Source organism: Carassius auratus, chromosome 9, assembly GCF_003368295.1.
Source record: "Carassius auratus strain Wakin chromosome 9, ASM336829v1, whole genome shotgun sequence".
NCBI classification, from domain to species: domain Eukaryota; kingdom Metazoa; phylum Chordata; class Actinopteri; order Cypriniformes; family Cyprinidae; genus Carassius; species Carassius auratus.
The window spans coordinates 36,863,167-36,890,999 of NC_039251.1; the positions used below are offsets into that span (position 1 = coordinate 36,863,167).

Sequence of the window (27,833 nt, forward strand, 5' to 3'; positions counted from 1 at the left end):
TCACAGTTTTCTTTGAATTACATTTATTTCATGGATTGGCTTCCAGCAAACTAGCACACTGTACATATATCACACAAAACAACCTTCAATAAAAGATATCATGAATAAATCAGCTGACCTACTGCACAAACGCTCTTCATCTGAAGTTTCTGAAGTGAGATTTTCTCTTCTAGTGGTGATGACAGAGGTTTGAATTAGTGAAGAAGTGTGAGAAGCGAACATCTCATTGCTAACTAAATCTATTATTAAACCTTCATCATAATACAGTTTATATAGCCTTGTCTTGCTAAATATACAAGTGAAGTGAATCTGTCTACACACATCCTGAAAAAGAACTGAAAAATTTGAACAGTCACACATTCATCTGACAGACCAACCGGCGGAGCTTACAGGATCCTGCAGGGAAAGATCACACAGCTCTTCATTCTGTCATCCTGACTGGCTGATCAGGATTTTGGGAGAGAAATCAGAGCTGTGATTGGTCAGAGCCTTTGGCAGAATAACGGAAGCATTCGGGGCGATTTACAACCGCAGCATCTGTGAATCGCTATGATACGTTCTCTTGACATATCATTTTTGGTGTGAAAACAAACATGACACAAATCAAATATTATTGAATTAATTTTTTCTTTCACAATTGGAGGTAGTCAGTACTTGAATATAATATGTATCAAAATCTACATGATGACAAACACACTGTTATGTGTGAATCTAGGAGTGTGTATTATAATATTTAACCATCTGTCTTTAAGGCTCAGCAAGACTAAAGGGAAGTTATTTCTTGTACTCTTCTGGATTACAAAGCAAGCAATACAGATGTGTGTATTCAAATATCTACTGTGTGAGAGGGTTCATTTTCAACCTATGAGATGTTTTCTTACTAAACAGATAAACATGCAACAGTGAGATACATAAGACGGGAAACATGATATGACTCTGCATTAATGATATATTCCATACAGTATAAGACGCTACAGAGTCTAGGAATGAAAGTTCTGGAGCTCTATACGAAGATGGCAAGGGCTGGATGGCTGCATGCACACAACTGGAATATCTGGAGAAAGCGGGACAAAATGAGAATCTGCAGAGCACACTGATGAAAACAGTAGTTTCTTAGCTCATTATCTGCATATCTGCTGGCATACATTAAACGATTAACTGGCTGCAGTCCCCTGTTGCATCATGTAGATTCGTGATTCATCATCCACCATGCTGCCACAGTGAACATCGCTCCTGAAACACAGCAGCAGTGAGCGTAAGCAGACTTGAAGCAATCAAGTGCACATAAACGCAATCTAATGAAACCCTCAAAGCTGAAATTCTAATTCTCTGTTCAAACTAGAACTGACATATTGCATTTGAGATTTGTCTAAAGTCAGTCAATACATATCCTCACAATATATATCGAGTTTACTCACCTGTTATCATTAATATCTGTAGTATTTCCTGAAAAGCATTAAGCAAGAGAATACAATGTTAATACTGTTACAAGCAAACACATATGCTGCATTCTTTGTATTTTTTATTTTAATTTAATTTTTTTGGACAAGTTTACCCTCTGTGAGGTAAATGTTCAAAGCATCCAGTGTCATTCACCTCCAGTTATTTTATCATATTATTTATTTGTAGTGCAAATAGTACGGTATTACTTTAGAATACTGTTTCTTACTTGCTGCATAACTAATAAGGAATTATTGAAGAACTAACAGGTGATTATTTATTAACACTTAACTCTCTACCGTTAACTACTAAGAAAGATGTGTTAACTAATCAGTATGTAATATAATTGTTACGTGTTAAGTAACAGTTAGCTAATCAATAACTAATGAATTATGTCATACCTCTTGAAGAACTACTATTAATTATCTACTAGTTAAGGTTAAAAAAATATAACTATGAAATAACTAGTACTGAACAGTTATACGCAAATAGTCACTATTCAGGCTGTGGCCCACAAATCAAATACTTGAGTAAAAGTACAGATACCCCAATAAAATATTACTCCAGTAAAATTATAAGTAGACCTGTTCATTTTCAAAATTACTTGAGTAAAAGGACAAAGTACAGAGTACTACTACTACAGTAGCAACTTTGTTACAGTTCACTTATGAGACTATAATGGAAATGAAATATGCATTTTGTTTGCTTCTAAATGTTTTGATTGATTATGAAATGTTTGTTAAATTAGTTTAAATGTGGACAATATACATGTTAAAATGGAATGAAATATGCTGTATTAAGAAATGTTCTCGTCTGAAATAAAGATCGTAAACAAGTTGTGAAGTGTATTTTACAAAGTTTATGCTTTCATAGTTTTTTTTAGAGTGTTCGCTTGATTTGAATCAAAATTACTAAAATTTACTAATAGGTTCACTGTTTCAGGTTCTAAGTAATTCCTGCAGAATTATCTGATAATTCTTTATTAATTACTAATGGGTTTCCAATATTTTCACTTTAAAATAGGCTTAATGTTTTAGGTTTAGAATAAGTCTTGCAGAATTATCTGATAATTCTGTATTCATTTCTAATTGGTTACCTGTATTTTCACTTTCCCTCACAGGAGTTTAATGGATCATGTGGTATATGCTGAGGAGGCACACATACAGTACTGTATGTAAAATATAAAAACTAAGGTAAGTTATCACAAGGCACTGGAGTCATGGTGGGGTTCATATCGGAAGCAGATTACTCACAAAATAATTCACTACACAGAAAAATCCTCTATAAAATTTATTTCATTTTTCATTTGTGTATAACTGTTAATTAGTAGTTACTTCAATAATTCCTTATTAGTTATGCAGTAAGAAATAGTATTCTAAAGTGTTACCGATTTTTTTTCCAACTATCAAACTGATAAAATCAAGTACTATTTATCATTAACATTTAAAGGGGTCATATGATGCGATTCAAATTTTTCCTTTCTCTTTGGAGTGTTACAAGCTCTCGGTGCATAAAGAAGATCTGACTAAAGTCTCAACTCCAAAGACATATTCTTTATAAAATTTAAGACTTGTCCAAGCCACACTAAAATGCCTGGTTTAAAAACACGCCCCCACATGTCTATGTCATGATGTGGGAAGATTCGTATAACACCACCCAAATATTCACGCAATGAAAGAAGGCGTAACTTTGATTCTCGCTGTTGCCACCAGCGCCATGTTGTGGAGATACTGTTTCATTGTGAAAGAGAAAATACTTTGTTCGGCCTTCCAGAAGAGGACACAATCAGAAATCAGTGGTTAAGTTGTATTTACAACAATGTTGTATTCAACCCGAATATAAGAAAGGAGCTCACTTCTAATGAGCTGATTAACTGAATTAATCGTGCTAACAAAGAGAGACGTTCAAAATATACAGAGCAGGGGGGTGCGAGGACTGGATTTGGGGACCGCTGTGGTAAGGGCCGTAACATTTCCGTCACACACTTGAGGTATTCAGCCAATCACAACGCACTGGCTAGCTGGCCAATCAGAGCACACCTCACTTTTTAGACCGATGAGCTTTGTAAAAATGTACACGTTTCAGAAGGCGGTGCATAGAGGAGAAACAATAATGTACAGTGTGTGGAAAATAATATGTTTTTTTTTAAACCACATAAATACATCACATTACACCAAATATACAAATTAATGTTCTTTGTAGCAATGTCACATGACCCCTTTAAGCTTTGCTGCATCAAAGACACTTGTAAACAGTTTGTAAGGACTAAATTAAATGACTTGTTTCATGATTTTTGTGGGCTGCTTATTTAATAACGTGACCAGGGTTGCTTCTGAGGCTCAGAGGGTTAAGTACCAGCAGCACTTTAAGTGGACAAATGATTTTAGTTCAGACAAAGCACAAAGGCTTACCGTTCTCCACGTCGAGCGGACAGGAGCTCATTATGTCCATGGATCTCACAGTGCTGTACCCAACACTGAAATCAACAAACGGCAGGTGAGAGGAGGAGCAGACGGCAGACAGACAGACACAGACCGGGAGAGGACAGACACTCACGTGTTGGTTTTCTGAGGAGCAGGTTTGTCTTCTTGCAGGAAGACAGTGTTGCTGTAGGATGTGGCAGGTTTACTGGCACGCGTGGAGCAGAAGCTGGTGGGAGACGTGGCTGCAACAGGGTGTCCTGGTCTCACTGGCTTAGCTACAGTGGTCACACACACACACAAATATGATTCATATCATCTCGTCTAATGCTCCCTCATGGAGTTTTTGTTTAGCATTGGCTGAATTAATTTTATCACATAGCACTTGCACATGAGTCATTCAGTAAGGTTTGCCAGAAACAGAACATGCGCTCTTCTCTGAATCTGTGGAGAGGCGGCGTACCGATCAGAGCGGTGTTGGATCGGCGCGGAGGATAGCGCAGGCGCATGGCGTCACGGATGCGCTCCACTTCCTGCTGGTAGCGCCGGCGGTCGTTCATAGCGCCCTGTTTAGCGTCCTTCAGTGCTGTCTCCAGCGCCCGAACACGCTCAGCCGTAGAACGAAGACGCTTCTCCAGCTTCGGAAGCTCACAGCGCAGATCTGCATTATCACGTACCAGCTGCGCAAACATTTGCAGAGCAGGCCTTTAGTAATCAGTATTATCACCGATTCCACATAAAGGGATTCAATATCACCATATTTTCCAGACTATAAGTCGCACTTTTTTTCATAGTTTGGCTGGTCCTGCGACTTATAGTCAGGTGTGACTTATTTATCAAAATTAATTTGACATGAACCGAGAGAAATGAACCGAGAGAAATCATTACAGTCTCCAGCCACCAGAGGGCGCTCTATGCTGCTCAGTTCTCCTGTAGTCTACACTGAAGACATAGAGCGCCCTCTCGTGGCTGGAGACGGTAATGTTTTCTCTTGGTTCTAAATAAAAGCGACTTATAGTCCAGTGCGACTTATGTTTTTTTCCTCATCATGACGTATTTTTGGACTGATGCGACTTATACTCAGGTGCGACTTATAGTCCGAAAAATACGGTATGTAACGCAAGTGCTTATTCTAAAAAACAGTGTAAAGCTGTGAATGTAAATCAATGCAAACTCTCATTACAGTCAAATTGTCTTTTAAGGTACACAGCTGATATCATTTGTTTACAACATTATTTTTTATAATACCACAGAAAATATTTTTATTTTATTTTACCAGGGTTTAGAACAAAAAATGGTTCTAATGATGCTGTAATTTTTTTTTAATTGTTAGTCTCCATAAACACTGCCATTTGCTCACTCTTGCATGACAGAAAGATTGTCGAGTCACCATTCAGCATGAGATGATGTGCTCTAGCTGTGTGCTAAACAGTTAAAAAGCTAAAAAGTGATATGCACTACTTGTGCACATAATCTGTATTAATTGTTTTTAAAAACCTTTTTTTCTTTTTTTACTTGAAACATGAACATAAGACTGGAGATTTAAGTGTGTGAATCACGTCTAAACTGTTATTGTTCAAGTACTGGGATTCATATAAATCCTTAGAAAAACTAGAAAATTATCAATAGAAAAAAAGTAAATCCATATTTATATAAAAACTGTCCCAATCGACAATTTAAGAGTGAATTTACCCAGAACTGCATACACATCCTCACCTGTTTATGAACCTTTGTAAGCTGATCCAGGTTGTTCTCAAGAAAGGAAATCTTCTGTTTCTGGGTGTTAGACCCCCCACTATCATCAGGTCCAGTTTCTGTACTCTGTGTGAGGAGAACGTGTCAAAGATACACACAGCAGCGGAGCACATGTTAAGAGGATACCCCTGCACACGTGTGAACTCACTTTTTTAACCCGAGTCGTGAGGTCTTGAACGAACAGCTTGCGCAGGTTGTGGAGGGTCTGGAGTTCACGGGCCTGAGACAGAGACAGAGACACAAACGTACAGCTGGTGATTACCCTCCTCATCACTGTCAAGAAAACATGCCATCCGATGACCACTTTAAATTAAATATGCTGCTCATTCATCTGGTATGAAAAGTGACACGCTCTAAAATGACATCATCACATGGTGCATAAATTCAGATGAGAATGAGGGGAAAACTGTCGACTAAGAGGAAGATTGTATGAGAAACTTACCACAGTCTCCTCCAGACGCTTGAGATCCTGTTTGGACTGCTCGTTTCTCTCCTGCTGAAACCTGACGAGAAGCCATTGTTAACACACCGAACAGATTCATCATACACTCATGCAAACAGCTGATTCTCAGGATCCACACGACAGTATTTGTGAAGGAAACGTACGACAGCTTCTCCAGGCAGGCGCTCTTGGTGTCGTCCTGCATCTTGAGGTTACTGAGACTGGACCGCACGTGAGCCAGCTCCAGCTCCAGAGCCTGGTTCTTACTGCGAGACACACGGGGACAGCGTTAGCACATCAGTTACCCTATCCAGCGACATACAGGAAGTATATCAGCCTGACTGACTCGGTAAGGTCATCGATTAGGCGCTGCTTCTCATTAATCTCATCCCGCAGATGGCTGAGCTGCGTCTGACGAGACTCTGCATGGAGAGAGGGACGACCGCCAGACTTCTACACAAACACACACAAAGAATCAGATCAATAATACTGTCTGAATGAATGACCTCCATTAGAGTGAGAACACATCATGTACAAGCGTTTCTTATACTAGTCACAGAACTGTGTATGTATTAAACACTAGATCCATGTTTGTTCTGTTTACCTTCCCACCAGCCTCTCTGTCTGCCTTCTCTCCTCCGTCCACTTCTGCCACATGACTCTCTGATACAAACATATACACATAATCATCAATATAGCAGTCCAGTGTGCTGCAGCAGTACAGAAGTGTCCAGTTCATTTGACCGTTGTAAGACCACACATTTAAAAGAGATACAGCATGCAGAATTGCAGACCGTTATGAGTTTGAATGTAGTTTGGAATTGGTGCAATTATGAATTTAGTAATATGGTTGAAATGGGTGGTGCAGTCCAAATTGAAAATACCGTTCCTCCGTTCTCCTCCTCATCTCTTGATTGATCTTCAAATGGCAGCCAGGACGCTGAGCTCTGCAATTCTTCAGATGTTTGTGTTTGCTTGTTCTGTGTTTTGTCATTCTTCTTCTGTAAGTTTTTACCATTAAGCAACATATTCCAGATTTGTGATTAGTTTTGTGATTATTCGGACGTTTTGTTGGACATTCTAGTTGGAGGTACAGCTGGTTGTTCAAGCAAACAGACGCAGAAGAGGTGACTAACTGGTCCCCAACAGATCACTGGAGCTGTGTGAAGTTCCCTGCCGCTTCAAACGCACAACCATCATTTCCTGTTCCCAAAAAGCCCAAAATCACTGGACTTAACGACTACAGATCTGTCGCTCTCATGTCTGTGGTCATGAAGTCACTTGGCCTTCCTGAAGGACATCACTGGACCCTTGCTGGATCCTCTTTAGTTTGCCTTCAGAGCAAACACGTCTGTGGATGATGCAGTCAACATGGGATTGCATTAGATCCTGCAACACCTCGACAGATCTGGCAATTACGCAAGGATCCTATTTCAGTTCAGCCTTTAATATCATCATGCCTGACCTTCTCTCTGACAAACTCACACAGCTCTCTGTGCCCACCTCCATCTGTCAGTGGATCACCAGCTTCCTGACAGAAGACAGACATGAGGCTGGACAAACTCACTTCCAGGACTGTCATCATCAGCTACCAAATCAGACGTCAAGAGACTAAGACGGACAGTCAGGACTGCTGAGGGGATTATTGGTGCCCCTCTGCCCAGCCTCCAAGATCTTTACATCTCCAGAGTGAGGAAAAATCCCCTTGGAGCCGCACACCCAGCCTTCTCTCTCCATCTGTTATCTCTGGTCAGTGCTACAGATCACTGACCACCAGAAAAGCCAGCCTACCGGCTATATTCAGCCTGAACAATTAATCTTTCATAATTATACATCGTCCATCACAACTAACATAGTTATCTGACATATTTATATTACACTGCACACTTCATATATAACAAATGTGGACACTAATAACATACAGTCATGGCCAAAAATATTGGCACCCTTGGTAAATATGAACAAAGAAGGCTTTAAAAATTCATTTGCATTGTTAATAGTTTTGATATTTTATTTGAAAAATTCACAAAAACTTATCCTTTCTATGGATAATAAGAATTTAAAATGGGGGGAAATATCATTATGTAATAAATGTTTTTCTCTAATACACATTGGCCACAATTAAGGACACCCTTTTATTGAATACTTTTTTAAACCTCCATTTGCCAGTTTAACAGCTCAAAGCTGTCTCCTATAACGCCTGATGAGGTTAGAGAACACCTGACACGAGATCAGAGACCATTCCTTCATCCAGAATCACTCCAGACCCTTCAGATTCTCAGCTTCTCCTCTTCAGTTCACTCCTCTCATCTTCTGTAGGGTTCAGGTCAGAGGACTGGAATGGCTATAACAGAAGCTTGGTTTTGTGCTCAGTGACCCATTTCGGTGTTGTTTTTGAGGTTTGTGTTTGGATTATTGTACGGTTGAATGATCCAAACATGGCCCATTATAAGATTTCTAACAGAGTCAGTCACTTTTGATTTTTTATCTGTTGGTATTTGATAGAATCCATGATGCCATGTGTCTAAACAAGATGTCCAGGACCTCCAGCAGAAATATAGGCCCACAACATCAAAAATACAGCTGTAGATTTCACTATACACATGGGGTACTGTTTATCCCTGTGTTCACCAAACCCATCTTGAGTGTTTACTGCTAAAAAGCTCATTTTTAGTTTCATCTGATCATAGAAGCCAGTCCCATTTGAAGTTCCTGTCGTGTCTGATAACTGAAGATGCTTTAGTTTGTTTCTGGATGAGCTAGGAGAATTTTCCTCGAAACCCTCCCAAACAACATGTGTTGATGTAGGTGCTGTTTGACAATATATATTTTTTAGGTTTTCTGAGCCCGAGACTCAACTGTTTTCTGCAGTTCTCCAGCTGTGATCCTTGGAGAGTCTTTAGCCACTCAAACTGACCTCCTCACCGTGCATTAGGACGATATAGACACACAAAACAGTTTCGTAACATTTTCTGTTGATTGGAAACTCTTAATTATTGTCCTGATGGTGGAAATGGGAATCGTCACTGCTCTAGCTCTTTTCTTAAAGCCACTTCACTAATTTGTGAAGCTCAATCATCTTTTGCTGCACATCAGACGTATATTCATTGTTTTTTCTGATTGTGATGAATGATTAAGGGCATTGGGCTTTATTTCCCCTCCTTTTTTATATTTCTGTGAAACAAGAAGCCATGGCTGGATAATGTCATGTTTATAATCATGCTGGAGATCTCACAATTGTGAATATGAATGGGAATATACTTCAGAGATATTTTACTCATAAGAATTTCTAGGGGTGACAATAATTGTACTTATTTCTTATACTAGTGTTATATGACATCCCTACTATGTTATTCCTATGTATGTCTGTACTATGTTGGTACTTACTACACTGTTTGTCAAATCACATTCCTTTTGTGTGTAAACACTTGTTAATAAAGCTCTTCTAATTCTGTTTCTGATCAGACCCGACGCTCACACAGGCTGCCGGATTAAGGTCAAATCACCTTTATTTATATAGTTTCTTTTGTTTCACAATAAAGATTGTGTCAAAGCAGCTTTACAGCAGGGATCCTCTGAGTTTAGCTCTGACCCTAATCAAACATACCTGAGCATGCTAATCACTGTCTTAATGATCATTAGAAAACCACAGGTAAAACCTGTTTGAGATAATCATCAAAATCACTTCTGTCTGCTCTAACATAAGGTGTGTTATTGTGTGTCTTACCTGAGTTCTGCAGCATGAAGAATTCCTCGCTGAGAGCATCGTAACTATCCTCCAGCTGCCTCTTTTTATGCTCCACGTTCTGCATGTATTCTGTGAGAGAGCGAATCTTTGCCTCGTGCTGCTCACACACACACACACACATAGAGACACAACGTCAGCATCAATAAAGAGCACACAGCAGCAGTCCACATGAAGCACACGTCCAGCACCAGCTCAGAAACACACACACACACACACACACACCTGAGAGACGAGCAGCTGGCAGGAGGACAGCTCTCGGCTGGTTTCCTCCATCTTGCGGTGACACTCCAGCTGCATGTTCTCCAGCTGTCTGCAGCGCTTCACCATCGACTTCACCTCCGACTTGATCTTACTGATGTAGAGCCGCGCCACAGTGAACTCCTCCTCGATCGCCCCGCTGATCTCCACCGGCTACACACACACACACACACACACACACACGGATCACTGCAGCGACTGTAAACACACACAACTTCAACTACAGGAAACTGCATTTAATGGAATCATCATGACTTCATGTCATTCCCAATTCTTTTTGAGAATACATTTGTAATAAAACATAAATCCAGAAAAATTTGTTTAGCATTTCAACTGATTCGAGTCGTCACATATTTAAATTAATTTCAACCAGCTTGCCGTGCATCATTACATCCCTTACCATTACAGAATTGAGAAAAATTAGGACAAGCAAACAAGGAAAAAAAAAGGAGAAAAAAAATGAATTTGGGAACCAATAAAACAGATTTCATAGAGCCCTGATAAAGCCTCTTTTCTATGTCTCAGTCTGTTGTGACTACATTTATATGGCACAACTTTTATAATCTGTAAAAAGATCTCCGAGGCCTCTCTGGGCTTACGAGCTTGATCTCTCCGTTGCCGACGATGCTGCTGAACTCGCTGAGGTCCTTCATCAGCCCGTTCAACACATCAGCGATGCGCTTCCTCTGCTGTGAGCTCACTTCCTGCATTTGAGCAAGCTCCGCCTCCAGCTCCATCAGACTGGCCTAGAAACAACAGAAGAGTCAGAGTCAGAGACAGAGTCATTCCCAGCCGTCGAGGACAGTGTAAACCGTGAGAACAGGAAGCGGACGTCACCATCTTGAGGCTGAGCTGCTCGGCCAGCTGTTTGTTGTGCAGGTTCTTCTCCTCCACCTCCTGACTCTTCTGGTCGTAGTTGACCGCCAGCTCCTCCAGCGCCTGCAGGACCTCCCGCACTTCAGCTTTGGCGCTCTCGCTCTCCATCTGCAGGCGGCCCAGCTCCGTCTGCACCTTATCACTGTCTCCACGCGTGGACGCCAGCAACTGCAGCGAGATGACCGTCATTAATGTGCATCAATATCCACTTTAAAAACAGATGGGACAGGATAAGCCACCTTTTGGGATCTAGTGACCAAAGAGTGTGTCTCCTCAACTCATACTTGTAAGGTCAGTAGGTAAACTGTAAACAGTAAGTTCATTTTTTCTAAATACATTTATCATGAGTTGTTCAATTGTCAATCGAGCATATACACTGGATTTAATTTCAATGATTTAATGTAACTGAAGTGTCCACTTACCATTAGAAAAATAGAAGTTAGCAATATTAAACAACTCAGACTGGGCAAAAAACATCTACATATATTCCTATAATACAGTGCTGCTTGGTTTGCTTCTATTCTTTTTAAATCTGGTGTTCAGTAGCATTTCTTTCTAACTAAAATAATTTGATATTAATTAGAATTTTGTAATTATTTAAATTTCAATATTATTATAATGTAATCTTTATTTTCTGTTTGATGCAGCTCAAATGTAATGCTTTGGGAGCCTTACAACAGATTGTTGACGTACCTTCTATGTTTTGTCGGTTGAGCACCTGTATTTATTTGTTTTTGGGATGTGCATACATTATTTTTGAGTAAATCCCATACAAACAATTAGTATATTAACAGCCACTACAGGATAATCTGAATGTGACCTCTGACCTCATCCTGATCTAGTATCTGCTCCTTCAGCTTCTCCGCCAGCTGACACTGAAGATTGATCTCATCATCCTACAAAGCACACACAGTGAGAGCCACTAAATTCAGTAATCCATGATCTGATGGATCACACATTATGCACAGTGAGAGCTCAATTGCTGATTAACTTTGAATGCATCTGCATCTCAGTAATAATGATAATGTCACAAGTGCATGGTCACCTTATCATCCAGTTGTCTGTAGAGTTTGCGGATCTCTTCCTCATATTTCTGCCGCTCTTCCTCTGAGATCCGCACCACAATAGAGGAGGAGTCAGAGTCTCTCTCTCGCTCTCGCTGGCGCACTGATGATCTCTCATTATCCAGAGATGTTTCATCACTGCCGTCCAGCTTCACCACATCAGCATCTGCTTGCTCCGTCTCTGGAACCTTCTCTCCTAGAGAAACAAATAAACACCACAATTGCATCAGGTGTGTCAGTGAATCCTCAAAAATGTCTACAACAATTAATCAGTTTAAAGCAGAAAACACCAGCATACAACTGGTTTAAGTTGTTTTAGCAGGAATTTTCAGTTTATAGTTGAGTAAGTATATCAGGATGGGATTGAATGTGATGTTGTTAGTATGTCATTACAGGGTTCGTACAGAAACTAAATTAAATTCCAGGACTTTCAAGGACTTTTCAAGCTCTACCTTTTTGGTTTTCAAGGACTAAAATCAGATATATCACTTATTAAAACTGCTTATTTACTATTTAAACTGAACAGAGATGACATCACTGAATTCAGTGATGAACTGCCTTTAACTATCATTTTGCATTATTGACACACTGTTTTCCTAATGAATGTTGTTCAGTTGCTTTGCAATGCATGCAATGACTGTGGCAACTTTAACACTTGAAAGTATAATATGGCAAATTTTTCACTTTCCTTATTTAAACTGATTTTATTTTTATTAATATGAGATTGACCTGAATAATGAAAGTTGTATCACTTGGGAAATTATGCATTTCAATAAATTAGAATGTCGTGGAAATGTTCATTTATTTCAGTAATTAAACTCAAATTGTAAAAACTTGTGTATTAAATAAATTCAGTGCACACAGACTGAAGTAGTTTAAGTCTTTGGCTCTTTTAATTGTGATGATTTTGGCTCACATTTAACAAAAACACAACAAATTCTCTCTCAAAAAATTAGAATATGGTGGCATGTCAATCAGCTAATCAACTCAAAACACCTGCAAAGGTTTCCTGAGCCTTCAGAATGGTCTCTCAGTCTGGTTCACTGGGCTACACAATCATGGGGAAGACTGCTGATCTGACAGTTGTCCAGAAGACAACCATTGACACTCTTCACAAGGAGGGTAAGCCACAAACATTCATTGCCAAAGAAGCTGCTGTTCACAGAGTGCTGTATCCAACCATGTTAACAGAAAGTTGAGAGAAAAAAAGTGTGGAAGAAAAAGACGCACAACCAACCGAGTGATTGAGGATTTTCAAGCAAAATTGATTCAAGAATTTGAGTGAACTTCTCAAGAAATGGACTGAGGCTGGGGTCAAGGCATCAAGAGCACCACACACAGACAAGTCAAGAGATTTACTGAACAGTGTTAAGTTTCCACAGTCTGTGATGATTTGGGGTCAATGTCATCTGCTGATGTTGGTCCATTGTGTTTTTTGAAAACCACAGTCACTGCACCAAGAACCAAGAAATTTTGGAGCACTTCATGCTTCCTTCTGCTGACCAAATTTTGAAGATGATGATTTCATTTTCCAGCAGGATTTGGCACCTTTCCCACACTGCCAAAAGCACCAAAAGTTGGTTAAATGACCATGGTGTTGGTGTGCTTTACTGACCAGCAAACTCACCAGACCTGAACCCCAGAGAGAATCTATGGGCTATTGTCAAGAGGAAGATGAGAAACAAGAGACCAAACAATGCAGAAGAGCTTAAGGCCACTGTTAAAGAAACCTGCATGCCACGCTGAATTGAGGCAGTAATTAAAGCAAAAGGAGCCCCAACCAAATATTGAGTACATGAACAGTAAATTAACATACTTTCCAGAAGGCCAACAATTCTCTAAAATTTATTTTTTTATTGGTCTTATGAAATATTGTAATTTGTTGAGATGTGATTTGGTAGGTTTTTGTTAAATGTGAGCCAAAATCATCACAGTTAAAAGAACCAAAGACTTAGACTACTTCAGTCTGTGTGCACTGAATTTAATACACAAGTTTCACAATTTGAGTTGAATTACTGAAATAAACTTTTCCATGACATTCTAATTTATTGAGATGCACCTGTATGTCACCACTTATCAACACTAGGGTGTGTGACAATACACTTAGCTCACAAGATATACAGATAGTTGGTTCACTAGAATGAAACAATATTTTAATACTATTTTTATGATTTTTTTTTTAAATGACAAAATATTTGTCTTTTAATCAATCACACAAATCAAAGCAATACAGAAATATTTTAACTAATCTAGAGCTGTAACTAATAATTACTGATCTACTGATTAATTTGAAAATTGAGTAATCTGGTATTTTTAGTACAACAAATAGACCTAAGTTGAAAACAGGCTTTTTGCCTCATCATTAAACTAATGATAAGGCAATTATAATTAGTTTAAATAAAGTATCAAAACCAAATAATTACATGGTTTTAACAACACAGAAACAAAACAAATTGCGTCACTCTCAGAGCTTTAAATACAGATAAAATATAAAGTACAACTATACAAATGTACAAATAAGTGATGTAAAAAAGAAAGATAAGTAAAGCAGCACATGGCACGTTGCAGATGGAGTTCAAACCAGTGAAGTAAACAAACATTGCAGTTATAATGGTTGTGGTGCAAATAGCTTATTCAGCCTGATTAAAGTGTTAAAAATTTCAGAGAGCAGTTCTTTATTTAAAACTGCCAGAAGAGGTAGCTAAAAGAGGTCAGTTAAATGATGAATCAGGTAGTGAGCAGACCAGTGCTGCACAAAGTGTCTGGTGCAGGTCCTAGTGTGTAGTGGGAACTGGAGGGGGGGGGGGGGGGTTGGCAAGGTCGGGAGGGAGTTCAGCTTCCCGACAGCCTGATGAATAAAGCTGTCCTTCAGTCTGCTGCCATCAGGGAGGGTCTTTTGGCAGGACAAGTTGCAGGTGCCATACCACACAGTGATGCAGCTCGTCAGAATGCTCTCGATGGTGCCTCTGTAGAAGGTGTACATGATGGGGGCCGGGGCTCTGGCTCTTCTCAGTTTGAGGAGGAAGTAGAGACGCTGTTGTGATTTCTTGGCCAGGGCTGCGGTGTTGTCTGACCAGGAGAGATATTCTGTGATGTGCGCACCCAGGAACTTGGTGCTGCTCACCCTCTCCACAAATGCACTGTTGATGGTCAGAGGAACGTGGTGAGTGTGTGCTCTCCTGAAGTCTACAACAATCTCCTTTGTCTTCTCCACGTTCAGAGACAGATTGTTGTCACTGCACCACTTGGCCAGGCGGCTCACCTCGCTCCTGTAGTTAGTCTCATCTCTGTTGCTAATGAGACCCACCACAGTCATGTCATCCACAAACTTAATGAAGAGGTTGGAGTTGTGTGACGGTGTACAGTCGTGGGTCAGCAGAGTGAAGAGGAGGGGGCTCAGCACACATCCTTGGGGGGCCTCAGTGTTCAGTGTGATGGTGCTGGATGTGTTACTGCCGACCCGTACTGCCTGAGGTCTTCCAGTCAGAAAGTCCAACAGCCAGTTGCACAGTGAAATGCCCCAGCTGGACCAGTTTGTGAATGAGCTGTTAATGGATGATTGTGGAATGCTTACCCGAAGTCTATGAACAGCATTTAGACATATGAGTCTTTTTTTGTCCAGATGAGTGAACGCTGAGCGGAGGATAGTGGCGATGGGATCATCTGTCGAGCGGTTGGAAGTGGTTCAGGAAAGGGGTCAGACTTGATGTGGTTCGTGACTAGCCATTCAAAGCACTTCGTGAGAATAGGGGAAAGTGCAACTGGACGGTAGTCATTGAAGGAGGATGGAGATGGCTTCTTCAGAACTGGAATGATGGTGGTAGCTTTGAAGCATGTGGAAACAACAGCCTGACTAAGCAAAATGTTGAAAATGTCTGTGAAGACATCAGTGAGTTCTGCTGCACAGTCTCTCAGTACACACCCAGGGATGTTGTCAGGCCCCGGAGCTTTGCATGTATTGATCCTGCTGAAGGATCTCCTCACGCTGTGTGTGTCTCTACTGTCGCTGAATTGATGAGCTATCCTCCTGGAGTACTGCCTCTTAGCCTCTCTGATGCCGCGGGACAGGTTGTCCCTGGCTGTTCTCAGGCCCACCTCATCTCCAGCTCTGAGGGCAGCGTTCCGTGTCTTCAGGAGTCTGTAGACCTCCCCTGTCATCCACGGCTTCTGGTTGGCCCAGACTGTGATGGTCTTTGTGATCAAAACACTTGCTCATGTAGGCAGTGACAGTCTCTGTGTACTCTTGGAGGTCAATGGTGTTATTGTATGCGGCAGCCTGCTTAAACATATTCCAGTCAGTGGTGTCAAAACAGTGGTTGTTTGAAGAGCCTCTGAAGACCCTTCCAGCCACACTTGTATTTGTTTTTGAACTGGTTTGACCACTTTAACGAGCGGTGTAGTGGGGTCGCTGATGGTGAAGGCCTCTGGAGCAGACAGCTCTTCGGCGTGCGCAAAGTTTAACTCTAAAAAAGTGGTTCTGCCGACATCAAGCAGAAACTTATGACTGTATGTGCACTTAAAGACACGTAGATGCAATGAAGACATACAAAAACACTGTGACTCACAAGACCAAAAACACGAAAACACGGTTCTGACGGGATAGAGAGAAGCCGCTTCATGTAGACTCACAGCAATCTTATTTAACCACAAATTCTAATTTTTACTGATATCATGAGACCGCTTTGCACCTCAAGGAGTAATATTGTGAGATTTCATGTGCTGGTGAAACGGCTCTGTATTTATGTCAGACGCACTGCACTGTTAATTTTGCACAAAAATATTGTTTTATCGAGAAAAAAAAATAACACTAATTTCATACATACTGTCCTTAAAAAATTCAAGTACTTTTCAAGTACATTCTCAAAAAATATAATGTTTTCATAGATTTTCAAGGACTCAATTTTCAAACACTTTAAGCATCTTGTATGAGCCCAGTCATTATAATCACATCACACACACACACACATCACAGACATTTTATTGAAGAATTTGGGAAAAGCTGTGCCCAGCTGGTGGAATGACCTCCCAATCCCAATTCGTACAGCTGAGTCTTTACTAATTTTCAAGAAACGTCTGAAGACTCATCTTTTTCACCTGCACTTAACCTACTAACGCCAGTACTTTTCATTTTCTTGTCTTTGTTCATTTAATAAAAAAAAAAAAAAAAAAAAAAAAAATCCTGGCTATGCGTTCTATACTAGACTAACTGAGACTTGTCATGGCACTTGTATACTGTTGTTGTTCTCCTGTTGATCTGACTGCTTCTATTGTTCTCATTTGTAAGTCGCTTTGGATAAAAGCGTCTGCTAAATGATTAAATGTAAATGTAAATGTGTCCAAAATGGCTTACGAACTTAAGCTGTGGAATACAGCTGTGGACTAAACTGTGTAGTGTTATTTGTTATATGTATCAGTAGGATATTCTACAAAATCTATGCAAATTGACTGTTATTCAGTTTGGTGAATGAAGAAAATTTATATCAAATAAAAGTTAGTTACGGAGTGCCACAAGACTCAGTACTAGGTCCTTTGCTTTTCACCTTTCATATGCTTTTCTTAGAAGACACAATCAGGAAACATGGACCAGTCTTTCATTACCAATTTATATTCTGATACTCATGTTCATATTTTCTCAAGGCTCCATGAAACCTATCAATTTACTAACTTTATGGACTGCATTGGACAACTCGTAAGGTCTTCATTATTGAAACAAAAACCTTCAAACAGGAAAAGCGTCTAAAAGCTAATTCACATGTTAATGACCTCAAGACTAGATTATTGCAATGGTTTAATAAAACAGGTTTATATATATATATATATATATATATATATATATATATATATATATATATATATATATATATATATATATATATATTTAAAAAAAATATATGCTCCAGGTGTTACAAAATGAAGCAGCTGTCACGGTTTTACGCTACCTGAAGGAATACGGAGTCGAGGATAAACGGAATAAGGTTTTTAATATATCCAACACAGGGGATATCCAACATGGAGCACAGAGGTAGACACACGTAAGTAGCAAATGAAGACCCGACAAAACAGAACTGAAAGGACAAGGCTTAAGTACAAAGGATAATGGGGAAACACAGGTGGATGGAATAACTAAATTAACAGGGACATGGAACACATGAGGAATAGAATAGACACACCTGGGAACTAATCAAACTAAACACGGAAGACAGAAACTGGGTCACTGGGGCAAAAACACTAAATGAGTCCAGGTGTGTGACAGTACTCCCCCCTCCCAGTAGGTGCGTCCTCGCACCGTAGAAACAACCGAGGGAGGCGTGGGTGGGAACTTGGGAGGAGGTTCCGGTGGAGGACGGACTCCCAGGAGGGGGCCAGCAGACAGGGACCACAGAAGGAGGAGCCAGGGAGGAGACGACGGAGGGAGGAGCCAGGGAGGAGACAGGAGCAGGAGGAGCCAGATGGTCCACCAGAGACCAGCCAGGACGGAGATCCAAGGTGGAGTCGACGGCGGGAGGAGCCATGGTGAAGGAGGGGTCGACGACACCAGGGGGTCGACAGGCGGAGACTGCACCGGTGGGTGAGGAGCCCAAGATGGAGCAGCACAGCCGCAGAGCCAGGGGGACGTCGAGGTTCCGGAGGGCCTAGGTGGAGCAGAAGGCTCAGGCGACCAAGGCGGAGACAGGGTCCTGGCAGACCGATGTGGAGCCGGAGCGACCGAGGATGGAGGTGGAACCGGAGGGAAGGAGGAGCCTGACAGAGCCGGAGGGATGGAGTGACAAGGTGGAACCAGAGGAGTGGAGTCCCGAGGCGGCGGATGGTCGACGACTGACCAAGGTGGAGCCGGAGGGACGAGGGAGCCCGGTGGAGCAGGTGGGATGACAGGCCACGGTGGAGACGAGGGAGCTAAGAGCCAAGGCGGAGCCGCTGGGTCGAAGGACCGAGGAGGAGTCCAGGGCTCGGAGGCTGGAGGCGGAGACAGGGCCTTAACACGCCAAGGCGGAGCTGGAGACTGGCAGTCCAGCGGCGAACCACGACTGAGGGTGAGCTGCGGGACTGACTGGCATCAGCAGGGATGACGAGGAACTGGCTGGTCTAGGAGGAGGAGAGAGGAGAAGGATGGGAGGAAGGACAGGAGGATCAGGGCTGGACGGAACCAGCGGAAGTGGAGCAGAGGGACCAGCAGGTTTGGGAGGAGGTGGGAGAGGGAGGCTGGGAGGGAATACAGGAGACACAGAAGATTCAGGGCTGGGTGGAACCAGCGGAGACACAGATGATTCAGGGCTGGGCGGAACCAGCGGTGAAACAGAAAAATCATGGCTGGGCGGAACCAGCGGAGACACAGAAAATTCATGGCTGGGCGGAACCAGCGGAGACACAGAAAATTCAGAGCTGGGCGGAACCAGCGGAGACACAGAAGATTCAGGGCTGGGCGGAACCAGCGGAGACACAGAAGATTCAGGGCTGGGCGGAACCAGCGGAGAAACAGAAGATTCAGGGCTGGGCGGAACCAGCGGAGAAACAGAAGACTCAGGGCTGGGCGGAACCAGCGGAGAAACAGAAGACTCAGGGCTGGGCGGAACCAGCGGAGAAACAGAAAACTCAGGGCTGGGCTGAACCAGCGGAGAAACAGAAAACTCAGGGCTGGGCGGAACCAGCGGAAATGGAGCAGAGGAAATGACTGGAGGAGGTAGGAGTGGGAGACTGAGAGGGTATACAGGGGAATCAGGGCTGGACGGAACCAGCGGGGAAACAGGAATATTAGGGATTACCTCCGTAGACCAGTCCATCAGATCCAGAACTTGCTCCATATGACTTTCAGAGACTGCAAACAGCTCACCCTCAGTCGCAGGAGTGTGGGCAGGGCTTTCCTCCACGCCCTAGATCTCCACTAGGACTCCCACGATGCACGGTGTTGCCGGCTCACACCCCTGGTCAGTCGCGCTCTCGAGATCCGGCTCCCTGTCAGTGGATGGCTCGGACTCTGCGGCTGCGGTGGGCTCTGGCTCCGTGCGGCGTGATGGTGGCTGGCTGGTCTCTGGGTCGGGAGTGGGGCTGGCGAGGTCCTCTATGGGGCAGACGGTGAGAGGTGACCCATTTCTCGCCAGAGTCCACTCCACGAATGCGGCGAAATCCTCTCGAGGACCATCTTCGGACGACAACGCTCTGCATTTGGAGTTCAGGCTGGTGTTGTAGAAGGTGCAGAGCGCGTTGTCCGGGTAGCTGGTGGCATTAGCTAATAGAATAAACTGTCTGGTATGGTCCTCGAGAGAACGTCCTTCCTGCTTCAGCAGAAGGATGAGGAATTCGGGACGATAGAGGGGATCCATAGAAACACTACAAAACAAAAAGACTGAGAAAAAACGAAAGCAAAACGGAGGGAAAGACGCAGTTTTCTACTTTCTCTTTTGAGGTCGGGTCTTCTGTCACGGTTTTACGCTGCCTGAAGGAATACGGAGTCGAGGATAAACGGAATAAGGTTTTTAATATATCCAACACAGGGGATATCCAACATGGAGCACAGAGGTAGACACACGTAAGTAGCAAATGAAGACCCGACAAAACAGAACTGAAAGGACAAGGCTTAAGTACAAAGGATAATGGGGAAACACAGGTGGATGGAATAACTAAATTAACAGGGACATGGAACACATGAGGAATAGAATAGACACACCTGGGAACTAATCAAACTAAACACGGAAGACAGAAACTGGGTCACTGGGGCAAAAACACTAAATGAGTCCAGGTGTGTGACAGCAGCTAGAGATTTGACAACCCTGACAAACTGCCAAATAATACCAAAGATACCAATATCATCTTTATATGTCATTGTGGTCGATCCTTTTGACATTTAGATCCTACATAATAAAAGTGTTTTTCAGAGATCAGAAACTATGAGCCAGTTTAAATCTACAATGAACACCATTAATTTCAATATAATGACATCTGCTGTGCACATAAAAATGTATAACATTGTGCACATCTAGTAAAATGTGTAATGTATAAAGCACCATATAAATAAAACTGACTTGACTCGTCAGAGCAGTGCAAAGGCTCACCACTGCGCCAGCGCAGTAGCTCCAGCTCCAGCCTCTGGATGGTGTCCCTCAAGCTCTTGCTCTTCTCCTTCTCCTTCTCATACTTCCTCTTCCACTGCTCCGCTGTCAGCTCCAGGTTAATGGAGGCCGTGTTCTTGATGGTCTTAGCACTATAACACACACACACACAGCTCTCAGTCTGTTAATTCTATTAATGCAGTGCAATTAATCATAAAGCTTTAAATCTGCCATTGGTTTACACTGATAGAACGTTCAACACTAAATTTAACCAATGAAAATTAGCTTGTTAAAGGTATAGTTCACCCAAAAAAGAAAATTCTGTCATCGTTTACTCACCCTCATGTCATCTTGATAATGTTCAGTTGATAGTAGTAATTTATATTATGAAGGTCAATGACTATGTCAACTATTTTGTGACCAACATTCTTCAAAATGTAATCTTTTGTGTACAACAGAAGAAAGGAATGAATACAGCTTTGGAACAAAGGCGAGTATCTTACTTAGTATTTTTGTCTTGTTTTCTAGTGAAATTAGCAAAAGGTTTAATTAAGCTGCATATACTTGACAAGTTAAATGACTTAAATGACTTTGTCAAGTAAATGATTCAAGGACGTTTTGGTGTTTTTACTAGAAAACAAGAAAAAATACTAAATAATAAATCTTTTTTTCTTTTAAAGTGGCATGATAAAAAAAAGGTGAACAATCCCTTTAAGAAGCAGTCAGATTCATATTCTATAACTGCTCTTTATTTAACACAAGGCAGAGCAGAGATTCTGTTGATGGTTCAAATGTGGTTGAGTGTGCCCTCCAACCTTATCAAAAAAGTGCTTTACTGCATTAATTGTATGTCCACTAGTGTAAATGTAATGTAATAAACATAAAATAAAGCTAATGAAATAAGAGGCCACTTAAGTGAACATACAGTGATTACATATCTTAACAAAATTTTAAGAAGTTTCTTTTGAAATTATGTAAAATTAAATATCTTAAGTAATTTCATTTTAATAATCTTTTGTGGTGTTTTAAAGAGATACACTTATTTTGGTGTGCTGTCTCACATACTAAAGCACATGTAAAGTGCCTGTAACTTGACTATAATTTTAACTATAGAGTTATTCAATAATACATTTAAAGTTAATATGTTTTAAATATACCATATTGCAATTTCACCATTACAAATGTGTCATTACAAATATATATGACTTACTTTAAATAGAAATTACATTAAAGTACATTTCAGTTAGTTATAAATGCTCGTCAGTACATTCACAGACACAGTCCTACTTCAGTGGATCAAAAAAGCACTTTAAAGTTCAGCTAACTCCATTAATTTTCTATAATTCATTTTTATTTAATTGCAATGCAATTTAAAATGTTTTTATATCACTCTGACTTTAAATTGTTCTGAAGTTTATAGAGGTTTATAATTGTATTTGAATGTCGCTGTTTCATATTAGTAGTAAAGCTGTCTGAAAACATGATGATGATAATTGAGATGATAACTGAACTCTAGCTGTGATACTGTTGCACTACTGTTGTGCAGATGTGAATGCATGTGATGTGAGTATGTGCTGGAGTACCGCTGTCCAAACATGAGGGTGGATTTGGTCTCTGCGTCGTTGTAGCTGGAGGGAGAGCAGCAGATGAACATGGTGGTCCGGCAGTTTCCTCCCAGAGAGTCCTGCAGGATCCTGGTCATCTTACTGTCGCGGTACGGCACGTGAGTCTTCTGCTCACACAGATCAGGGACATTGCATAAGCAAACACCAGTATGCAGAGTCACGCGTACATGTGGGCATTTGTGAACACTCACAGTTCCTTCAGCGAGAGCAGAGATGACATTGCCGAGAGAAGACAGAGACTTATTGATGTTTTTAGCTTCATCCAGGACGGCTCCAGCTGCACCGGTCTTACTGACCTGTGTGTGAAAATACACCATAAACAAGTTTAACAGTATCACTTCAGATTAGGGAACCCTTCTCATCATTAGCCAGTTAGCATGGATATCACTTGCATACATATACAGAACATGTTGCAGGAGGGTGATTTTTCTTGCGTCATTGTTGTCTGCTGTTTTAACCCATTCCCAGCTTCCCTGGGCTATAAAAACTGTCTTGACTCTTCGACTCTTCTAATGCAGTGTCATTTATTACTGTTCATACAAACTGGTTATAAACACTGGAGAAGGAAGGGAGGATGCTTTGTTAATTTCTCATTAACACACACACTATAATTTGCTATTTTACTCCATATAACTCCATATACAAGCCAGAAACTAAGCCTTTTTTTGCACAGGCCTATTTAAAGGGTTAATGGTCCCACCTAGTGATCAACTGTAAATATAAAAAAAAATTACCTCTTCCCAAAATGGAATACCACAAACAATCAAGAATGCATGATTATATGGTGTCATGGCTTTGCAATCAAAAAATGTAGTTATAATGGAAGTCAATGGGGCAAAAACAGCCACCAACAACAAATTAGGGAGAAAAAATTTAAATCTAATGCTGCACAAAAACTAACAATGCATCAAAGGCCATGTTGTTACTAATCTTTGACATGCCCAAGACTGTGATAAAAGGTAAAAAAATATCCAGTTTTTATATTGAAAATATGTAACTTTGTGTTTTTTTCCCAAATCAGTGACATCATTTATGAACTTGGTAATTAAAAAGTTAAAATCTTTGATTTTTTTTTTTTTTAAATTGGTAGTTTTGATCAGGACTAAGGTTGAGTTAGATTTATGCAAAAAAAAAAAATTTTTATAAAAATGTTTATCTGATACATTTTTACAGCAGTTTAATTTAGTGGATGTTTTCATCCACGAACATCCCGAAAGGGTAGTGAATTTGCCCACAGTGTACCGTTGAGTTTTTGAAAATTTTTCCCAAAATATGGGTCAAAATAAGATTTGTCACCAAAAATCATTCCATTAGCTCAAACACAGAGAAAGTCGTGGCCAAAATAAGACTCAACTTTACCCCCTAGTGGACGAAAACGTCCCCAACAACCCACAAGGGTTAAAGCTATGGTCTACGATTTCAAAGATTGTTCATTACAGTATTTGTGACTTGTCTTTATATTTGTCAGTGTGTGTGTGTGAGTGAGAGTTTATTTATTTTTTTTTATTTTTTTTTTCAATAAAAAGTTTATTTTTGTATTGTTACTCTCTAATTGTTGATGGTTTATTCTAAATATTTGTGTGAAATTCTCATAGTGGCATAGTCAGACTTATTTCTTCTTAAATTCCCAATTTGGATTTGAGACTTTAGTCTTTATAATATCAATGTCTTGTGTGTTTTTTGTCCATAAAATGAAAGTCTAATGTCATATGCAACCAAATGCTCTTAAAGTATATTTTGTGTTCCCTAGAAGGAAGAAAGTCATACAGTTTTGTTACGACATAAGGGAGAGTAAATGACAGTGATTTCATTATTGGTGAACTGTGCCTTTAAACATGACAACAAGATGCTTCATACAACAAAAGACAAAGACCTTCTCACTGCCGGCCAGATCCACCAGGTAGAGCTTCCCACAGAGCTTCTGCTCGGTCTCCACGTGCTCCTGCTTGATGTTGATCAGGAAGATGCTGTGACTGCGAGAGCTGTGCTCATTCATATCTGACAACAGAACAGATCACTCTCCAATACGCATTATACAAGTCTTGTCTTGTCATCACAGAAGTACATTGTATTTTAACATTTATTTGAAACAGTTATTTTAAATTAAAAACTGTTTATACTGTATAATTGCAGCCTTGATGAGTATAAAGCACTAAAAAACTAAAAAGACAAACTAACGTACAGCAAATCTTTGAACGGTGTATGTATATAAACACAATGTGCATCTCAAGCATCAGATCTCCACTGACTGAGATGAAGGTATCACAATTTACACACTGTTATGGCTCTTTTCCACTGCATGGCACAGCATGGTACTGTTCATTTTAGGGGGGTTTCACTGGGTACAGTATCTGGTGCCCGCTACTTTTTCAGTTCCACCTCGGTTGAGGTTCCAGGGTACCCTTACCAAAACGAGGCACTGATTGGCCGGAGAGATTATTGTGATAATAAAATACTAGTAATGCTTCCGTAATGTACCCTGAAGTGCTGTGAGTGAATGAGGTTTAACTGAATCTGAGAGCAATGATAAAAGCGCTCACTGGTGACCGCGACGTGCCGGTTGGACTTTCCCTCGTCGATGACGTCCATGACCTCTTCAGGACTGGACACGAAGCGCTCGGTGCAGCCCTGACGCCACACAAACACAAAACAGCTGCTTCATCACAGTTCATTCTGATTAACTCACATCCTCACGAAACACGCCGGAAATTCACCTTCACGTAAGGGACGCGGTTCTTATCCTCGTGCACAGACAGGTTGGTCTTCGTGACTGAAGAGGAAAGAAGCACAATGAGGAACAATATCACAGCCATTGTAGTCAATTTGGTACACTGCACTTTCTCTGTTTTCTACAAACCATCCAGAAGATCCCGGATTTTCTCCATATAGATCTCAAAGTAGGACACCTGAGAAAAGCAAACACTGGTTATTTTGAGAGCGCCACAGATTGGGAGGATGTGCGCTCAGGTTTATAACTAGATGATGCATGTGCCATTGGTTTGTGTACCTTGATGTGGAACTCCAGGTTCTCGTCCATGGCGAAGATGTGGTTGAAGATGTCCTCTGCGATGCGGGGAATGATGCCCATCTGCTGCGGGTCGTGGAGCTTGCCCTGGAAGTGCCATCACAGTCAAACTCACCTCAATTATTCAGATTCAACTTAGTCTAACCCACCTGTGCAGCAGTGCTTCTAACTAAACTAATCATTACCAAATTAAGCAAAATAATTTCATTTTGCCAGTTTATCCATCACATGGTAAAAAGAAGTCAAATTAGCACAAGGTAAAGCAAACTAATTTTCCATCCAAAGATGCTGATTCTGACATGACAATAAATGTATATATGGCTTATGCTGACCATAATGTGTTTTTAGAAAGCAGAACTTTATTTGTGTTATGCTAAATATCTGCAACACTGACAGTAAGCTCTTTTTATTATTATAGATAGATGACTTTGGTACAGTGGAGGGTTGCACTGGTAAAATAATGTACAGTGAAAGTCTAAAATTAACTAAAAAATCTACTGTGAATTTATCCACTATCATTCTTACATTTCAATATAAAGCATGCATTATCTTGTGATTGGCTTTGTGAGTACTTCCAGGGAAACTGGCCAGTAATATTTGATGCTCATTTTGTTGCAGGTACACTGTGTATGTATTATATTAGAGTCTTTTACAGGTACAAAATAATGTAAAAGTGTTAAAAGTAGAATCATTATCTCATCTAAAACATGACTGTACCTCCATGGTGTGGGTCTTTCCAGAAGAGGTTTGTCCATAAGCGAAGATGGTGCCGTTGTAACCTCCCAGCACATCTACACATCAGACAAACACAGCTTTCCTAAACATTATCCCCACACACACTCAGATCTGTCCCTAACATACTGAGAGGGCGTCCCACACTGACCTTTGACGATCTGCTTGGCGCAGGTGTTGTACACCTGCTCTTGGGTGGTGTTGGTGGGGAACACGCGGTCGAACACATACGGCTTTCCCTGCACACACATAAACACACACAGAGGACGAGAAGAGACACGGAGAAAGAAAGAACAGTCATTGTTTGGTCTCATCAGGTATTGATCAGGCCACTAATCACGTCACAGAGCTATAAACCGTGTCAGTTCAGCGTTATCCAATATGTGTCCTGGAGCACAGAAGCAGTCTTCAGTCTCTGGGGGATATTTGAAGAAATAGACAACTATACATTGTACGGGTCAAAATTATACATTTTTTTTTAATGCCAAAAATCATTAGGACAATAAGTAAAGATCACGTTCCATTAAGATAGTTGTACATTTCTTGCCATAAATATATATAAACATAATTTTTGATTAGTAATACGCATTGCTAAGAACTACATTTGAACAACTTTAAAGATGATTTTCTCAATATTTCGATTTTTTTGCACCCTCAGATTCCAGATTTTCTAATAGTTGTATCTCAGACAAACATTGTCCGATTCTAACTACATCAATGGAAAGCTTATTTATTAAAAAAACAAAAAACAACAACAAAAAAACAACAACAACAACAAAAATAAAACCTTATGACTGGTTCACGTACTACATACTTGCATCATCTTTGACCATACATGTCCTTAATCAAAACCCAGCCAGCCATCACCGGCCACTCCCTGCACTCTATGAAGAATATATACATCAGAATATGAAGAAGATCAGTCAAGAGGAAGATGACGGTAATACGACTAAGAGGATGACGAGGCCTACAGCCTCTAGATGTGCTGACGTCACACTGACACAGCCTCGAGCATCACTGGCATCATTAAGAGCTGCGTGTTTAACTGCGGAACCCGGTTTAATAAGCACAAATCTGAATCGTTACCCCGATGATGACGGTGTCGTCCCCTTGAAAGGTCGGCAGGAATTTGTCGCCGCGCAGGATCTCGGCCTGATTGAGAGGCCTAAAGCGACAGAGCACTTTAATATTACACTCGGCTACTGCGTCCGTCATGATGCTAGACGATCACGGCAAATAGATGAGAACGGAATGCTATGTTTATATCGAAACACGAGACGGTACGGTTGGCGCAGTGCTCTCAGTCTCGAAGGTCCTGGGATGCGGGGTGTTTCAGGCAGCTGCTCGTGTGATTGTGGAGGAGGAGGAGGATGCTGAGGCTGAGGCTGAGGCTGTTGTCATGAG

At 41.0% G+C, this 27,833-nt stretch overlaps 1 protein-coding gene across 3 annotated transcripts; it reads right to left on the reverse strand.

The window, feature by feature from the left end:
* Nucleotides 1–27,833, reverse strand: LOC113109164 (kinesin heavy chain). 3 transcript variants are annotated; one of them, XM_026272765.1, is made up of 29 exons: nucleotides 27,516–27,833; nucleotides 26,581–26,668; nucleotides 26,415–26,488; nucleotides 25,680–25,784; nucleotides 25,530–25,578; nucleotides 25,387–25,442; nucleotides 25,213–25,300; nucleotides 24,546–24,670; nucleotides 22,864–22,968; nucleotides 22,631–22,779; nucleotides 21,021–21,199; nucleotides 11,985–12,199; nucleotides 11,767–11,835; nucleotides 10,901–11,107; nucleotides 10,663–10,809; nucleotides 10,028–10,216; nucleotides 9,785–9,902; nucleotides 6,662–6,720; nucleotides 6,404–6,510; nucleotides 6,222–6,323; nucleotides 6,058–6,118; nucleotides 5,764–5,835; nucleotides 5,577–5,681; nucleotides 4,324–4,540; nucleotides 3,997–4,138; nucleotides 3,852–3,916; nucleotides 1,419–1,446; nucleotides 1,146–1,233; nucleotides 1–1,054 (listed from the first exon to the last, which is right to left on the reverse strand). In XM_026272765.1, exons 1-28 carry the CDS (start codon nucleotides 27,642–27,644, stop codon nucleotides 1,155–1,157), a joined length of 3,129 nt encoding a protein of 1,042 aa, XP_026128550.1. In that variant the 5' UTR covers nucleotides 27,645–27,833; the 3' UTR covers nucleotides 1–1,054; nucleotides 1,146–1,154. The 3 variants fall into 3 exon arrangements, with proteins under 3 accessions (XP_026128550.1, XP_026128549.1, XP_026128551.1); XM_026272766.1 differs by having other exon boundaries at nucleotides 1,019–1,054; nucleotides 21,051–21,199; nucleotides 27,516–27,644; XM_026272764.1 differs by having other exon boundaries at nucleotides 1–1,233.

What these genes read in the sequence shown, in the direction of transcription:
- LOC113109164 (XM_026272765.1), bottom strand. Translation starts at nt 27,644, where the DNA reads ATGACGGACGCAGTAGCCGAGTGTAATATTAAAGTGCTCTGTCGCTTT. An exon ending in GCTCCTCAGAAAACCAACAC is followed by an intron (nt 3,917 to 3,996) that starts GTGAGTGTCTGT and finishes TGTTGATTTCAG; the next exon opens with TGTTGGGTACAGCACTGTGA. An exon ending in TCCGCTCGACGTGGAGAACG is followed by an intron (nt 1,447 to 3,851) that starts GTAAGCCTTTGT and finishes AATGCTTTTCAG; the next exon opens with GAAATACTACAGATATTAAT.